This window comes from Natator depressus, chromosome 10 (genome assembly GCF_965152275.1).
Source record: "Natator depressus isolate rNatDep1 chromosome 10, rNatDep2.hap1, whole genome shotgun sequence".
Lineage (NCBI taxonomy): Eukaryota > Metazoa > Chordata > Testudines > Cheloniidae > Natator > Natator depressus.
Window position 1 is genome coordinate 46,407,423 of NC_134243.1, and position 18,131 is coordinate 46,425,553.

Consider the following 18,131-nt stretch of genomic DNA (forward strand, 5'->3'; position numbering starts at 1 on the left):
ACGGGGGCTTTGCACACGGGGTTGCACACATGGGGGTGTGTATAGTGGGGAAGAGGACTGCACACGAGAGGGTTGTATATGTGTGGAGGGGGCTGTGCACACGGGGTTGCACACATGCTTGTGTATATAGTGCGGAAGGGGGCTGTGCACACGGGGTTGCACTCATGGGGCTGTGTATAGTGAGGAAGGGGGTTGCATATGGGGAGAGGGGCTGTGCATACGGGGATGGCACACATCCTTGTGTATATAGTGAGGAAGGGCGCTGTGCACACCGGTTGCACGCGCAGAGGTGTATATAATGGGGAGGAAGGCTGTGCACAAGGGGGGGTGTATAGGGAGGAAGGGGATTGCATATGTGCGGAGAGGGGCTGTGCACGCAGGGTGCTGCCCCACACTAGGGTAGGACGTATCTGGGGGAAGGGTTTCCCCCGCAGGAGCCCGCATGCACAGAGGAGGGTGTTCCCACGTACTCAGGCGGACCCTGCCCAGGCTGGGTGAACAATGGGGCCGGGCGCCACGCCTCCAAGTCGAACCCTGGCTGGGGGCTCGCGTGGCCCGACGACACCGGGCTCCGCCCCCTCCCCCCCGGGCGCTGCTGGGCTTCAGGCAGGGAACTACCTCTCCCAGCGTGCCCGGGCCGGGAGGGGCGTGGCCGCCGCTCCATCCCGGATCCCCCCTCGCTCGGCCGGCGGGGCGGTGCAGGCTGGGGAAGCGGGCACCAGGCGGAGCCATGGCGGAGCTGAGAGGTGAGCGGTGGCGGTCGGGGTCGAGCCGCTCTGGCGGGGATGCTGAGCGGGTGGGTCCCATGGCCTTGGGGAAGGGGCTGGGCTCGCACCTGCCGCCGCTGCTCAGACACCCCCGTCCCGGGGATGCGCCTTCCTCGCGGCAGCGTCTGGGGGCAGCGGCCGGCTCCCCGCAGAGCGGGGCACATGGCACCTCCTATGCCGGCAGGGAATCCGCCAGGTCACCGCCAGGCTCCTAGGCCAGGCGTCCCTGGGGCTGGGGTAGCACCGCCCTGGGTTCTGTGGGGGCGGGGCAGGACGCCTGGGTTCTATTCCTGGGTCTCGCATGAAAGGTGTATTGATGGGGGGCTGAGAGGCAGGACTCCTGGGTTCTATTGGTGGGTGGGAAGGGAAGGTAGAGGGGCAGGACTCCTGGCTTCTATTCCTGTCTCTGGAAAGGGATTGGGGTCTGTTGGTTTGTGGGGAGGGGCTGGGGGTCTGGACTCTTGGGTTCTATTCCTGAGTGCTGCTGATTTCCACATGTGGTGTTGGTGCAGCCTCTCCTCTGTACTTCCGTTTGTGTGTGGAAAATGGGTGTCATGGTCTTTGCCCACACCTCTGCCATCCACAAAACTGCCAAGCGAGAGACAAACTCTGTAGCTCGCTGGTTCGGGCACCCTACAAGAAGGTGGGAGGTCCCAGGTTCTGGCCCACTGCTCCAATCACTCTTTAATTATTTATCCACAGTGGAACAGCTTGAACAGGAGAGACTGAGGGAGGCCCACTATATATATATATATATATATATAGGGTATATCAGACTATCCCATAGCTCAGTGCTTAGCACACTCTCCCAACAGGTGGGAGATGCCTGTTCATATCATTTCTTGTCAACATCTCCCATTGACAGTTGTAGGCGGCCCCTCGCCTAGCATGCTGGCTTTTGTGGATCGCATTCTAAGGTGCCTATCTCCACTCATTGTATAGGAGCCTAGTGGCCCAACAGCTCTGTGGATCACAGTGTCGTTCCTGTGATTTTCTAGGTGCCATGAGTTGCTCCCACCCTCTCTGTCTGTCCAGGCTCTCCTGTGGTCCCCATCATTGTAGTATATGAGAGTTAAATAAGGGTTTGGTTGGTTGTTGTTGTTTTTTTTTTTTTTTTGACGAAAGCTTAAATTCTGCAGAAATCAATGGCTTTGCTTACTCCACCCTCCTCTTCCTTGTCCCTTTCCACTTGTTAGGGAAAGTTTCCTGCTTAGCACTGGCAAGTAGAGTTTTCGAGGCCTACCAGGGATGCCAAGCCCTGTGTGAGCACTTGGTGAATCCAAGAACGCAGGTTCAGCCAGGCCTGCAAAGTCTGCTTAGGACCCCGAAGATCAAAGATTCTGCCATCAGCAATGTGACTGACGCATGAGGAGGAGTGGAAGCCAGCTTACCTTCCCACAACTGTGTGGGCTGTGCGAATGGCAGTGTAAACACATTTTTGTCTGGCTCAGCAGGCATGACTCAAAGACGACGAGGCAAATCTGGGGTGTGAGGATGCCATATTTACCCAAAAAGAAAAGGAGTACTTGTGGCACCTTAGAGACTAACAGATTTATTTGAGCATAAGCTTTCGTGAGCTTCAGCTCACTTTATCGGATGCATTCAGTGGAAAATACAATATTTACACAGTCACACTTTAAACCATGTTGGGGAGGAGGTTTGGCCAGTTTTGGAGCTGGAGGCTCTTGGAATAGTTGAATGTCTTACACTGAGGCACAGATCTTTCACCGGCATTTGTTGCTCTAAACTGAAATTGTCTTGTAGTGAAACATACTGGACTTGAGGTAGTGGACATGTGTAGAACTGGACTGTGTGGTGCTAGATCAGAGCACGTGGGTTTGGACTGGAGGGTATTGAGAAAACTAAGGCTCTAAAATCATGAATGGTGTGGAGAAAATGAATAGGGAAGTGTTCTTTACCCCTTCATTTACCACGAACCAAAGGTCAGCCAGTAACATTAATAGGCAGCAAGTTTAAAACAAACAGAAGGAAGTACTTCTTCACACAACACACAGTCACTGTGTAGAACTCGTTGCCAAGGGATGTTATGAAGGCCAAAAGTATAACTGGGATCAAAAAAGAATTAGATAAGTTCGTGGAGGATTGGTCCTCCAATAGCTATTAGCCAAGATGGGCAGGGATGCAACCCCAGCTTCTGGCAGTCAGAGGTTTAGGGACACCAGAACATGGTACTGGATGACAGTGGGTGGATTGCTCTATAACTGTTCTGTTCATTCATTCCCTCTGAAGCATCTGCCACTGTTGGAAGACAGGATATTGGACTAGATGGATCAGTACGGCCGTTCTTATGCTCTTATGAGCTGACATGGAGGAGCTGTAGAACCATGCCATTAGCATGTGCTCAATACTGTGCAAAACACATCATCACAGCTCCAAGGATCATGTGTTCTAAATTGGAGACACAGGACCGTTCAGATCTATGAAAATGGTCTCTCTTGGGCCTCTTGGGGCTACTGTAATACAACTGATCCTGATAATCCATCGTTTTCTCTGGTGGATGTTGTTTAAAATTCTTAATGGAAGAAGTGAGTTTTCAGGAGGGGAAAGTGGTTGGGTGTATGGGGAGAGGAAGACTGCTCTGAGTATGAGGAACAGCATGGGAGGAAGCATGAGGATGAGCGTGGGAGAAGGACACAGGGCAGTTAGGGGCCAGGATAAGTTGTGCAGAGACCTAGAGATGGGGAGCTTGAATTTGATGGAGGAGCCGAAAGAGGAATGCAGATGGGATGGTGCGTTGATCTGAGTGACAATATTTTGGAGGGTGCAGCTTCCCAGAGGGGAGAAGGTTGCAGCAGTGGAGACAAGAGGAGGGTCAAAGTACGGACAGGAATTTTAGCCGGGGGAGCCAGGTCGCCGGGATTTGGCGATGTCAGGCCATTTTGTGAGCCGGTGATTTTTGCCTGCCGTGTCCTTGGATAACCCTTTGTTTTTGTGTGTTTGCTTAGTGTTTCCCCTGTCCTGCGTTGTGCAGAAATATGCCTGGGGGAAGATTGGCCTGGACAGTGAAGTGGCCAAGCTGCTGGCTAGCAGTGATCCACTGGCACAGATCGATCCAGACAAGCCATATGCTGAGGTAAGCCCCCAGCTCCCTCTCTCTGCCCTTCTTCTGTGACACAGGTTTTGCTGAGATCCCAGAGTCAGCCACTTTCCCTCCCCTATCTCCACCCTCATGACTGAGGCCAAAAGTTGGCTTCTTCCTTTGGAACATTGCAGCTATTACACACATGAATAGAATCTATAGTGGCAAGTGTGCTCTTGATCCTCATGCTTCAAGGCATAAGCAGATCACCAGCTGAGGTCAGGCAGGAATTTGAATCCCTTTTCCTTGCACTTCGCTGCAGTGCAATGCTGACAGAGTGGGCAAAGGGGAAGGGATGGGTGGGGATGGGGGACCTGGTCTTTGTTTGAAACATTGCATATCTGCTGCTGTGGGAGGCAGGGTACTGGACTGGATGGAATGGTGGTCTGCACCACTGTGGCAATTCTTGTGTTTCGAAAGGTACTGAGGAGAAGATCAAGATCAAGCCTGGCAGATCAGACCTCTGTATACTTTGACCTAGCTGGGAGATGAGGAAATAATTGTAGGTGGGTGGATGTGAGAGATGCGTTTAGAAACTAAGGGGGATGCTGATATTCAGTCTGAACTGTGGCAGGAAGCAAAAGCTGAGAATTCAAGTACAGACAACCCTACCTCCTTTCCCCCTCTCCTTGAACCCGTCTGTTTGGCCTGTTTTGTAAGCCTGTCAAGAACCATGCTGGAGATACTAATGGCTTTGTCTTGTCCCTCTTTTTCCATCCCACAAATGCCTGTTCCAGCTCTGGATGGGAACCCACCCCAGAGGCGATGCTGTTATTCTGGATAATCGAATTCCCCAGAAGACCTTAGGACAGTGGATAGGAGATAATCCTGGATGCCTGGGATCCAAGGTCAAGGAGACTTTCCAGGGCCAGCTGCCTTTCCTATTCAAAGTGCTGTCGGTTAACACAGCCCTGTCCATACAGGCCCATCCCAATAAGGTAAGAAGCTGTTCTGAACCCCCTCTGAGTGCACTGCTGGGGCCTTGCAGGCAGCCTCTCTGCAGATGTCCCTGATGTAAGCTATGCTGCTGAGCCAGGACTGCTCTCGTGGCATGATGCTCAGGAGTGCACCACATTCATGGTCCCCTACCCACTCAACTCTGGAACGGTTGCCATGGTCCCCTACTCACTGAGTTCTGGAACGGTTGCAGATGCTGCCAACACCTGGCTGTTGCACTCCATGCCCAGAGGCTGCTTGGTACCTGACAGAGCATAGCTAAAGACAGACCTTGCTCCAAAGCCAGTACAGATACAAAAACAATCTCCCCCTTAGAATCAGAGAATATCAGGGTTGGAAGGGACCTCAGGAGGTCATCTAGTCCAACCCCCTGCTCAAAGCAGGACCAATCCCCAACTAAATCATCCCAGCCAGGGCTTTGTCAAGCCTGACCTTAAAAATATCTAAGGAAGGAGATTCCACCACCTCCCTAGGTAATGCATTCCAGTGTTTCACCACCCTCCTAGTGAAAAAGTTTTTCCTAATATCCAACCTAAACCTCCCCCACTGCAACTTGAGACCATTACTCCTTGTTCTGTACCCTTCAACTTGCACTCATCCAGCCCCCCTGGGATGAGACGCATCTTGCTTCTCACCTGCATGGATGCCCCAAACGTGCTGTGGTGGCTGGAGGGGAAGAACACGGCATGGCCTCTAGGTCTTGAGAAGGAGCCCTGCCATGTCACCATCAGGTCATATTTTATTTTGACCCCATTGGTCTCAATGGCTGTGACAGAGCATGGAGCACATGGCAGAGTAGGTCTGTGTTAGAACAGGTCATTCAGTAAAACGCCTTCACTGCTTCTCCCAAGTTGCCTCCCTCAGTATAGGGACACGCCCAGCGCGATGCACATAAATAAGAACAACGGGAACATAAGTGTCTGTTGTGTCCTCTGCCCCATCGAGAGTCTACACAATAGGCTACCGTTGAAGTAGCGCCCATCCAGGTGTAGTGTAATGGTGAGGCCTAGGTGTCTACTTCAGCACCAGTCGTCTTTGAGCTTTCGCCTGTTACAACCGGCCCAGTCAGGCCCCCTGAGCATCTAATGCCGGTCTGGCATGTTGAGCAGTGAGCCTGATCGGGCCCTGGCAGTGCTCCTATGTACGCTGCTGCTTTGTGCGACTGTGAATTGTAATAGCTTAATGCAGATCAGCCAGTGTATGTTGTGTACGAGGGGCTTTAAACATAAGGCAACAGTTCTGTTGGTCATAAACTCTTGTTAAAAGCTCTTTGTACAAAACCTAAATACTGGGCTTGAATCAGCCACTGGGTGTCGTGGCCAGCTCTGACTGCTCATTTGAGGAGCTGTTGTATTGCTCTGTAACGAGAAGAGGGCATGAGGGCAATAAAACATTCCTTTTGCGTCATAAGGCGAGGCCCTCGCCCCTGAGATGTTTGTTCTCCACCCATTTCCTGGGGAGGAAATAACTGAATGAAGCACGGGAGAACGACTATGCTCCTCTTGGGCAGAGCATGGGGCTGGAGCTCTCGCTGAGGGGTGTTAAATGCTATGATCTCAGCAGCTGGTTCCCATCTGATATCAAAAAGCAGCTTTAAATTAAACATGCAGAAAGAGTCATTTGACAGGAAGCCTTCAGCTCAGCAGCAAGTGCCACTCCCTACTGCCGAGACTCCTCTATTCAGCCTGGTGAGAAGTGCACAGCGGACTAAACCCAGGGGACATCAGCCCAGCCCTTGCTAGCATGTGCTTGTATCCCAGATCTCCTTGGTGCTGCAGTGTTGCCGTGTCTGCTGGCTGCACCTGCATTTCCTCAGCATCCTGTGTTTTTAAATGTGCAGTCGTGGTGCTGAAGTGTCCTGGTGGGGGCCGCAGCAGTGGGCAGAGAAGAGAGGTAGGTGGGGGGATTCAGTGGGAATGTTTCACTGGTTGGGCATTTGGGCTGAAGCCTGGTATGTAGCTAGCCGTAGCCCCTCTCTGGGAAGCCACGAAGATGGTGCAGTGAGGGAGCCCAGGGAGTGAGGATTCTGCTCGGGGTGAGTCACTCTGACCCCTGGGGCAGGACTGGCTCTCCTCATTGAATCCATTTGCTGGCATACCCGCAGCCCTGTGGGATCTCTTTTTCCCCAGGATGCAGCCTCCCAGCGCGTGAGCCGGCGAGGAGGGACCTAGTTGTTGAGGGGGGATCGCCCGGGCTTTGACTTTTTTTGTCCTCGTCTCCCCTCTCTAGGAGCTGGCGGGGAAGCTTCACGCCCAGTTTCCTGAGCACTACCCAGATGCCAATCACAAGCCAGAGATGGCCATTGCGCTGACCCCCTTCCAGGGCATGTGTGGCTTCCGGCCCGTGGAGGAAATTGTGGCTTTTCTGCAGAGTAAGCACCAGGTGGTGCTGCTGGCTGGGGATGTGCTGGGCAGGGCAGGAGAGGGGGTGCTAAAGAGCTCCCAAACTTGGGACTGCCGACTAAGAGGAAGGGTCAGATGCTATGGTGGTGGCGGGGGGGGGGCAGAAGGGGAGGGCTGAGCACTTGCAGAGGTTAATAAGATCCCCTTCAATGTATCTCTGAAGCTGGGCTGGGCATATCATCCTCCAGCCCCTGGCGGTGGCCCTCCAAGCAGAGCCCTGCAGGGAGGAGAAATGCCAATGCATAAGGCCCCAGGCTTGCACTCCCCTCTCACTGGGCCTGCCTGCAGGGGGCTGATCACTCCAACTGACCAGCCGTGATTATGGGGGCTGCTCCATTGCTGAGCCCCTCGCCCCCCAGGGGAAGCTGCCCTCTGCCGGATGGCAGAAGCAGCACATTTGCTGCCCTAGCTTCGTAATGCAGAACATCACCTGGGATAAGGCTCAGCGGAGCAGCTCGGAGACACTAAGCCAGCCTGGACCTGGGGCTAGCACCTTCAAGTTGGCAGTTACTGTATCCCTTCTACAGGCTTTTCAAACACAGGTGCCTAAAACAGAGATTTAAATGCCTAAGTGTGCACCAGAGTGCAAAGCTGGGCCCTGGGAAGGCAGGGATGGGGCAGGGGCTCCTGGCTTCTATGGCCAGCTCTGTGACCATAAGCCAGACGCTTTGTAAAAGGGGGAGTGGCGTTAGCAGCCCATCCCTGGGGGGGTAGCTGAGTGGGTGGGTTTGCCCCTGCTATCCTGCCCCAGCCTGGGCCCCTGACAGGCATCTGCCCTTTGCAGAGGTCCCCGAGTTCCGGGCGCTGATCGGCAACGTGGCAGCAGAGCAGCTGGAGCGCAGCGTGTGCAATGACCCCCGGGGCGTGTCTGCTGCGCTGCGGATCTGCTTCACCAGGATGATGAAGAGCGAAAAGAAGGTCTTTGTGGACCAGCTGAACATGCTGGTGAAGAGGATTTCCCAGGAAGGTTTGTTCAGCGCCTGCCCGTGACATGGAGAGCCCCACGTCCCGGGGGTGGGGTATATGTGTGTCAGGGATGTGGCTGTCTCTTCTTCCTGTCCGTCCAGGGGGAGGAAAGTCCCTTGGAGTTGGGACGACTCAGAGGCTACCTGCATGGATCCTTGCCCCACGCTGGCCCTGGCAATGCCCTGGATTAGTGAAGGGGATGGAGCTGCCATGGATCTTTGGTGGCAAGCGGGCATCTTGGAGTGGATAAGAGGGGTTAGCATCTTTGTAGTTACTGACTGGCTCTCACTTTTAACAACGCCCTGGGTGGGTGGGTGATCATATTGGATGTAATGTCTGGGTTCGCTAGGGGGATGCTGCAGGTGGAGAGGGCATGACACACAGGACAGAGTGCCAGTTTCACTGCTCGCTCCTCCCCAGCTCCAGTCTTCGGACTATCCCTCCCACAGTGCAGCCGACCAACCTTGCTCCAGAATAACCAAGGGCTGTGCCCTTTGCTTGCTGGTGTTTGGTCTCGTGGGTGCTAGCTGAGGCTGTTACATTGTCAGCCGCCTCCCTGCAGGAACAGCGCAGTGATCTGGCACCATCTCCCCCTGCCATTCCAGTCCAGGCAGAGCGCTTTGGGGAAAGCAGGTTCGCCATCAGAGGCAGGAAACGTCCCCTGAAGTGCACACAACCTCCGAGCTCTACGCTGCTTTGCTCATGTAGGAGAGACCTAGCTGTCTGCTGGTTGGCCAGTGACAGTCTGTGAAATGGGGAGTGGCTACAGGATGCACCTATCCTGTAGAGCCCCCTGCTGGCCAAACGTGGCCCTGCTGGCATTCCCTGCCTCAGTTTCCATTCACCAGGGTTTCCTGTCTGTCCTGGACATTCGTGGATTAATCCTCTGGCTGGGTCACTCTGAGTTCATTCCCCTTCTGGGGTAACAAATGTCCAAACAAAGTTCTTTTGCCTAACTTGGGCTCCTCTTCAGCCTGCCTTCTGGGCTCCCTTTATCCCCGAATGGAGATACGCAAAGTGCTGACTCCCAAGCCACTTCCCTGGTGTCCTTCCAGCCGTAAGTCAGGACTTGCTCCCTAGAATTCCTTCACCAAACTAAATTCCCTGCCCCTTGTGAGGCCTGGTGTTTATCAGGCTGCCACCTGACTCCCACTGGGAGGCAGCTAATTGTGGCCTAGGCAGGGCTGATTGAACAGGGCTGGCTAGCGTCTGGCCTTTAAAGAGGCAGGCCATCCTGGAACAGGAGCTTTATGAGACAGAGCCCCCGAGCCTGACCATATTCCCTACCATACAACCCCTGAGAGGACGGATCAGCTGAGCGCACGGTGGGGTATGTGGTCCCTGACTGCTTGGGGGTGTTAAAGATCCTAAGTCACTTGTGAGACGCATGTGTAGCCCTAGCGTCCTGACAGCTATCGGTCTTGGGTCCCTACGCTCCGCCCTCTGAGTTTTACCTGAATGTGACACCTCTTCATTGCCTGCCCTGGGAAGCTTTGCTGGTGTTCGCATTCCCGAAGTGGCTGCAGTTCAGCCCCTCCCTCTGTATTTGTACAGGCGCTGTGTAAGTTGCCCTGGAGCGATACCACCACGAAAGGCCTCTGATTTGTGAGTTCAGCACTGAACACGAGTAACGTTATGGCTTGGGGACAACACCAGGGGCTTCAGATCCCTCCCTGTGCATAGTTTATCCAGTAAAAATAAACTGAGTGGAGAAGCCATGTGGGCCTGGAGGGCGCATGTGTATTTATAACCAAAAAGTAACAAGCATGGAGAGGATTTTGCCTCCTGCCCTCCCTGCACCAGCAGGGCAAACTCTGAGCATTCTTGGCTGGAGCTCGTTCTATCCCAGCGTGGTCTTTCCCTTCAAGGCTGATCTGCTCCTTGAACCAACCCAGCGAGTGTTTGCCCGACAAGCAGTAGGAGAAGAGCATCCGTCTGTGTGGCATGGCCCACAACCATGAGTGAGGGCAGACTGTCAAGAAGCAGGGCACAAATCCCAAATTAGCTGTGAGTCCTATACATAGATTTCACCAACCACCTAACAAGTGTGAACTCGTAAAGCCCTAAAACAGCCTTAACATGGAGTCTCTGACAGTCCCCTGGGGCACTCCAGTTTATCTTGCAAACCGGTCTTTGTGATACAGGCCCCCTTATGCCCAAAATCCCAACAATATTCAGGTTACTCCCAGTCACTTATCCCAGGTCAATTGTACCTTAGATCTCTTACCAGAGGCAATGCTTGTAGCCAGTCCTGTGATTAACTAAAGATTTATTAACTAGGAAAAAGAAATGAGCTATTTACAAGGTTAAAGCAGGTAAACATACACGAGTTACAGGTTTAGGTTTCAAAAGGTAACAGACGGGTGCTGTAATATGCAAGCTCTGTATGTCCTTTAGGGCTAACCCAAGTCATAGCATGCTTATGCCTATGCTTAGAATTATTGCCCTCTCTGAATTCCAGGCAGCATAGTCATAACAATTCCTCCTTGGCAGGGATTTTTATGCCCTTCCCCCAGCTTTGAAGCTGTGATGGGATGCGGGCTTGTGCACATCCCCTCTTCACGGGTGTGGGGGGAGCAATCACCAAAGTCTTTTGTTGACTGATGTTCCACAATGGCTCGTCTGGTGTCTAGAGGCCAGGCTGGGGAGAGATGACACCTCTTGTGGTAAACTGGCACTTCACACTTGGTGATGTCTCTCCTTACTGTCCCTCCTTTTTTTTTTTTTTTTTTTACACTTCTAGCAAACACCCATTACCTTATACCATGGGGTACAGATACTTCAAGTAGGATTAATGCAGGCAGCAGCCTGCAAGCATTCCACACAATCTAAACACTAACCTCATTCTTATAATTCTCGTATCTGTTTTCACTATCGTAACCCACAGGGAGCCAGACTGGTTTCCAGCTCTGCATTTGTCAGTGTGCAGTGAGGCCTGCACCTTGGCATGAGTTGGCACCTGGTCTGCCAGGCTCACACTGCCCTCCCCCAAGCTTATGCCAGATCTTCGGCAGTCTCTCTTTCCTCCAGGTTGCTGGGGCTCTGTCGGGGAGGCTCCCAGAGCGGAAATACAAAGGAGCCCTTTTATGCCAATGGAGGGGAAGCGTGAGCCAAGCCAAAGAGGCCTCCTTTCTAATGAAGGAGTTTCAGGACAAGTGAGGTTGCCCCAGTCTCTGCTCGAGCGGGAGCGGGGGAGGAGGAGGACCTCCAAAAGGCCATTCTTGGGTGGCGGAGAATGCCCCTCCTGACCTGCTGCTCCCCACTGGAAGAGGAGGGAGGGGCTGAAGTGGGAAATGTGGGGGAGGAGATATGGAGATGAGTATCTGTCCCTGGATGCCCACCTTCTTCCTCTCCTTCCCTGGGAGGACTGGGACATGGGAAGGAAAGGATGGAGCTGCTGGATGCTGGGGAGAGTGCGGCATGTGTGTGGAATGGGCAGGTGGGCAGAGGGCTTTGGAAGTGGAGTGAAGGGGTGGGTCCAGGTGTGTGGTGATGTATCGTAGCTGGCAGGGTTTGTGTCTGGGGGGGTGGGGAGTAAGCATTTCTGCTATCCAGGAGATGCCCCTGTGGGAGAGAACAGGCCACTAGCAGCCTCTCTCCACCATGATCAATTGTTGGGTTTAGTGAGACAGGGTGGGGTGGGTGGCCTGTGATCTACCGGAGGTCAGGCTAGGTAATCAGTTCCTTCTGGCCTTATACTCTGACTGTATGATCCCGCTGTCCCCAGACAGTGGCATGGGAAAAACCAGCCAGCCCATCCATCTCTCCCCTAGAGCAGAGCCTGGGGACATTGGACCCTGTGTCTCTGGAAGTGGATGGATCTGGGTGAGGCTCATGTGGCTAATCAGGTCTGACTCATAACCATACCCAGGCAGGTTGCATCCCTCGTTGGCCACCTGTCCTCTCTCGTCCCATCTCTGGGGATCTGGAGGGACTCAGATGTGCAGCCAGAAATGTCTAGGCCTGCCCTGGCCTCCTGATGAGGAGGGTTTGGGGGAACCCCAAAGCCGTTGACACCTGACCCCTGGGCTGGCAGCACTGTGCTGCCCCCGCTAGCGGGCTGTAAGCAGAGCAGGGGCTCTCGCAGAAGGGACTAAGTTGTGGGGCTGCTGCTAACCTGGCTTTGCTCTTGTCCCCCACAGTTGCTGCGGGGAAGGACACCTCGGGGAGCAGCGGGAAGCTGCTGCTGCAGCTGCACTCGCAGTTCCCGGGGGACATCGGCTGCTTTGCCATTTACTTCCTGAACCTGGTGATGCTGCAGCCAGGAGAGTCCATGTTCCTGGGAGCCAACGAGCCTCATGCCTACCTCTATGGAGGTGAGTTCGAGTGCCGGCTGGGCGGGTGTGTTCCCGTGCCTAGCCAATGCTATTGAGACCGTTATGAATAATAGCATTTGCGATTCCACTCATCGGTGGATAGTGGATCCTATAATGGGATGGGCACTTTGTAACCCTGGCTACGGTAAGGCTGCCGCTGCCAATCATCATGATCCATGACTTATGCTGATCTCCAGGTTACACCTTATCTCAAGCACCCTGCCTTGGCCATTGTGGGACCCGGGATACCAAACTAGGTGGCTCGTTGGCCTTTTCCAGTGAGGTCACCGCTAAGTGTCTCCACGGACAATGGAGTGAGAGGCTGCCGCTCGGATCGTGCTTTCTGATGCGTTGTGGAGGGAGGTGTTTCAGGTTCAATGTTGCCACCTGCTCCCCTACCCCGTAGGTGCCCAGCCTGGCGTTGACAGCAGCTGTTTGTGGGGTGTGGGGAGGAAGTGTTCTCTTACTCAGTGTCTCTGAGATGATGGGATGGCACGTTTCCCTGAGCCAGGCATCCCTAGTCTCTCCCGCTGTGAAGGGACGAAGGCTTTTCCTCCTGCCTGGAGCCTGCTGGAGCTGAGTTCAGACACCTGGCTTCTGATCAGGAGGGTCCCACCTTCTTGCACTGACACTGAGCTCCTTGCTCCCCAGACTGCATCGAGTGCATGGCATGTTCCGACAATACCGTGAGAGCCGGCCTGACGCCCAAATTCATTGACGTGCTCACCCTATGTGAAATGCTGAACTACAACCCAGCGCCCAGCAGCTCCAAGGTCTTTGCCCCCACGCAGAGCCGCTTGGATCCCTGTGTCTACCTCTATGACCCGCCTGTGCCAGACTTCACCGTCATGAAAATAGAGGTGAGTGGGGACCCTGGATCAGCAAATTAACTGGGGAAAAAGGGGGTCTAGTAGCAGCATCAGACAGACTGCCACATCTCCAACGGGAGCAAACAGAGACAGCATCCTTGCCTTTGGATCTCTTTAGCAACTTCTCCATTCCTCTCAACGAGCAGCAGTAAGTGGCTTTGCAAAAAGCTAGAGCTACACCTAAGCCTCCCTTGCCAAAGGCCATGTCACTGTGAGGTGGGGTGGGAGGGAAGACACTTCCCAGTCAAGGAGTGGAAAAAAATGCATACATCAGTTGGGTTGCCCATTAACAACCGACTCTTATCCCCTTTCCCCCAGTGCTTTGACCTGAGATGAGATCACTGCATCCCCTCCCCAGCCTGTCGGAGTTCCCCCTTCCCTCCCACCTCCTGTACTAGAGGTAGGATCACGGGGTCAGCTGAACTGGGACAAGCCACACTGTGCTACTTTGAGACCATAAGGCACTGGGATAAGGAGATCAATGATACTCAGACCTCAGTGGTTCAGGACCCACATTAGTGACCAACATTACCCAAAAGACCCACAGTAGTACCTGGCAATAATACTATGTTTAAACAGTATGATGTATTTAAACAGTCCTATGTAAACAGTATGATGGGAAATATGTAGGTTTTTTAATATATATTATTCTCATAGCAAATAAGTTAATAACTTAGTGCAAGTTCATAACTTAATTGGTTAATAACATTGTAAAAGCATCCTGATTGGTTAATAACGTAGACTGGCTAATAATTAAATCACAGTGTTTTAATATCAGGCCCTGCAAAGAGCCCCAGGAGACATGAAAGAGCCACTTGCAGCTCCTGAGTATCACTGGACTCAGCTAGCTGGCTCTGGGACAGATGATGGAGTGTGTCTGCCCATCCTGCCCCCTGAAGCCAGAGTGTCCCATGTCCTCCAGGGAGCTTTGCCTTCTATGCCTCTGGGTCCTGCTCCATTTCCCCCTCCCCCATCCTGCTGCTGCGGCTGGTGTTGACAAGTTTCACTTTGCTTTGAATGCAGGGCTGGGGGAGATACGCCCACCCCTTTCCTGGGTCACATGTTATCAGCCAAGCCCCAGTCTGAGCAGCACTAGGAGGTGCTAAACAGAGCAGCACTAGGAGGTGCTAAACAGAGCAAGCCGCTCTCTTTGCTCAGTGCTTGGCATGGTGTCAGAGCTAGAAGGCCGCGCAGAGCTGAGACCTGGGGGTGTTTAGCTAGGCCTCGTGCTCTCGGTTGAGGGAGGTGATGACAGGCAGCACCGCTGCTGGTTTTCCCCTCTTCCTGCTGTGCTCTACCATTCACTTGTCTCCCTCCCTCTCCTGGTGCTGTCTCAGCTGCACAGGCATCGCTGCACCATCTTTGGCTGCTCACCTCTCAACAGGGTGCTAGAGACTGACTCCAACATCTGGAGCTTGGCCGCTCTCAGTTATGCTGTGATCTCCCAGGGCTCATGGGGCTTGGGCTGCTGTGAGCAGAGGCAGGCTCCAGAGTGAAGTCACTGGGCCATGGGTCGTCTGAGATACGAGTACAAGTGTGTCCTTGAGGCGGCAGAAACTTGGATCAGAATTTGAGCCCAGATTTGGTTTCCATGGCAAATGTGTTTCCATTGCAGATTCCCTCCGCTATTAAGCTGTACCTCATCTCAGCCATCGACTCTGCCAGTATCCTGCTGGTGATCCAAGGCACGGCCGTGGGCACCTCCACCGCCGCCATTTCTGAAATGACCCTGCGCCGGGGCTCAGTGCTCTTCATCTCCGCCAACGAGAGCGTCTCCCTGCACCTGTCCTCCCTGGATGGAATGCTGCTCTTCCGAGCCTGCTGCCTCCTCTAGCCTGGGACGCTTGGCACCTACCCTGCTGTGACTCCACTTAGAATAGATAGAAACTGGTCTGCGCAAACTAGACTTGCGCATGATGGGTTAGCTTGAAACTTGCCCACAAACCACTGTGTCCAAATCCAAAGCAGCAGGGTCCCAATCTGTAGAAGCAGCAACTCCAACTCCCATCCCCTGACTTGCCTCTCTCCAGCTCCCAGCATTAAATGAAGTGCTGGGAGGAAGAGTCGTCCATTTCCTTCTCCCCTCCCATTATATAACACTATAGCGGCAGCTGCTCTCATGTCTGCTCCAAGCGGATCTGGAGAGCAGTAGGTGAGTTTCCCTAACACAGTGCGTCCTGTAGTGCCAGCAGAGCATTACCTGCACGGTGACATCTCCTTTTGGGCTCAAGTGGGCCATGGAGTTGTAGCTGGAAGGGGGTAGGGAGAGCGTGGTTGGGATTTGTATGGTGGTAAGATGCATGTATACTATTAAGATAGCTCCGAAAGGGACTCCTACCACAACTGGAAAGCACAGTACTGCAAGGGAATGCTGGTGAGTTCCTGCTCAAGGGATGCTGTGCCAACCTGCCTGGGGGGAAGCTATAGAATAAGATGGTTCGGTTGTTGCAGGAAACTCTCCGTGCTTTTTCTCCTAGCTCGTCAATTTCCATGCCTAGCGATGCAGTTTCAAGCCCCGTGTTAGCAGTGGAGCCCTTACCCTTTTAGCTGGGAGGAGAATATTCCCCAGCCATAAGCAGATTCCTGTGCTGTGAAGGAGAGAGATGCTCACATGAACTCTGTTGAAAGGTTCCATCTCAAGTGGCCTTGATCATCTTGCTGTCTTGTATTTGAAATAGGTGCTGGGTATAATGGAGAACTCATGTGGCGCTCACCCCAATCTGTCCTAAGCAGTTCCTGCAGCAGATAGGCTGACAAGTGGGATTGAATCTGTGGCTTGTCAAAGTCTCCTCTGTGCCTGCCACATGCTAGCATTATTGACTCACTTTCATGAACAGCAAGTGCATCCGCAAACCCATCAGCCAGCAAACCCTCTCTCCCATGTGCCCACTTTACTGAGGCCCCTGATCCTTGGCCTAAAGCCTTAGTTTGGAGATGGGTATTAGACGCTCCACAGCTGCTCTTCCAAAGGCTGCAGCACCTGACCCATCCAGTTGTTTCTGGGGATGATAGTTATTCCATTGTGTGCACGTGCAAATTACCCATTTCTCCTAGGGGTAGAGTGTGGAGGAGAGTCAGGGGTGGAGTAAGGCTTATAGAGGGTCCAAAGTGACCAAATGTGCTTTTGGCAATTAAAGGGGAAGGGTGTGGGGAGGGAGGGAGGGAGGGGGGGCCCACAACGCTAAGCTGTGCTGGATCAGCCACACTCTTCATGCAGGCCTTCCTCTACCACTAACAGAATTGCCTTGAGCTTAAACTTCCTCTTCATAACAACAAAAGAAGTGGGGGCTGGGAGAATTCCCCTCCCTCCCCCTGTAAATTCTGCCATAGCAAGGCACCTTCCCTAAAGCAAGACAGTGGAGGGGGGTGAACTGTGCACTTTTAAGACTGGTAAGGGGCTATCCTGCTCTGAAGCAGGCATCTCCGAGAATAGTTGGATGCAGAAGCTGTGGTGGTGAGGAATTAGAGTAATGGTCAGCATCAGAGCTCCTGAGTTTTATTCCTGCTTCTGCCTCACTGTAGGATTGTCAGCAAGTCACTTAACTTCTGTACCTCCATTCCTTTACCTGCAAAATGAGAATAACTGATCTACCTCACAGGCGTGTTGAGGCTGCATGGATGAATGTTTGAAGTGCTTGGAGCTCCTTGGCTGAAATGTGCTATGATGTTATCCTTGCCCTTCACAGTCTTAGCTGTCCCCCTGTTCTCAGCCAGACTAATATGAGTAAATGTTATCCTTGCCCTTCACTGGAGCATGAGGAAGTGGTCTTAGCTGGAACTGTGCTCAGATTGCTGGAGCTAGTGCTGAAGGGGGAAGCTCAAAGGGTGGTTAGTTCAGTTTGCTGGACCCAACAGGTTGCTCTTGCTAGATTTCATTCTGTTGGTTAGCCATGACTCCCATGTTCATTGCTAGTGCTATCAGTTATATAGGGCCAGGCTTTCTACAGCCCAGTACTCTGTCCTGGCAAGATTGTGACACTACCAAAGCCTGGTGCTATTTCAGTGTGCCTACAGCTATAGATATTGACTGGATGTTAGACTATAACAGGAGAGGTCACCCCTGCAGGGAGTGGTTGGCTTAAGCTTCCAGGTGGTAGTTGCTGGCATTTTTGGTGGGAAGTGACCTGGTTGCATCATTCCACAAGAGAAGAAATGTGTGCTCACAGTGCTAACGTTAGGGGTAGCTTAGGTGTGGTTTGTTCACATCTTAATGGCAGTCCCAATGTGTAGCCCTTAAATGGCCTTTGCTCCCATTGTGGTGTCTAGGTCAGGCAGCACCACAGTGCCATCAGTATTAAAGAATTCACTTTAGTTTTCCAAACCCAGAATGATCTGCTGTGAACACACAGGCTGCAGCAGCCAGGTGTGGTGATAAACTTCCATTTGTGGAGTTGATCCTTGTTCTTTCACCTGCCTGTTGCTCATTTCAATCTTTTAACCATGGAGACTCAGCCAGGGCTCCGTCCCTCTTCAGTTCGTTGTTCCGTGGGGGTGTGGTTCATCTGTCACTTATCAGATTAATAGTATTTATCAGATTAATCTAGGTTAAGTACCTTGGGACCCAGTGAGAATTACATAGCATCAAACTCCACTCCAGTGGAATAATCCCCCCTTTGTTTGGCTTTAAGGAAAAGCTCCTATTTTGATGTAATATTTTAGGCAATTCCTCTGTTGAGAAGGGAACACAGTGTTGTTGTAGAATGAAGCTGTGCTCTTAACTTGATTCATTCTGGAGCCCCAAGAGTTAAATAGCT

At 52.8% G+C, this 18,131-nt stretch overlaps 1 protein-coding gene across 1 annotated transcript; it reads left to right on the plus strand.

Annotated features, from left to right (window-relative positions):
• The first annotated feature begins 619 nt into the window (after positions 1-619).
• Positions 620-16,512, plus strand: MPI (mannose phosphate isomerase). Its single transcript, XM_074966003.1, has 8 exons — positions 620-746; positions 3,734-3,861; positions 4,605-4,805; positions 7,054-7,195; positions 8,011-8,193; positions 12,335-12,508; positions 13,160-13,368; positions 14,993-16,512. Exons 1-8 carry the CDS (start codon positions 731-733, stop codon positions 15,209-15,211), a joined length of 1,272 nt encoding a protein of 423 aa, XP_074822104.1. The 5' UTR covers positions 620-730; the 3' UTR covers positions 15,212-16,512.
• The last annotated feature ends 1,619 nt before the right edge of the window (positions 16,513-18,131 follow it).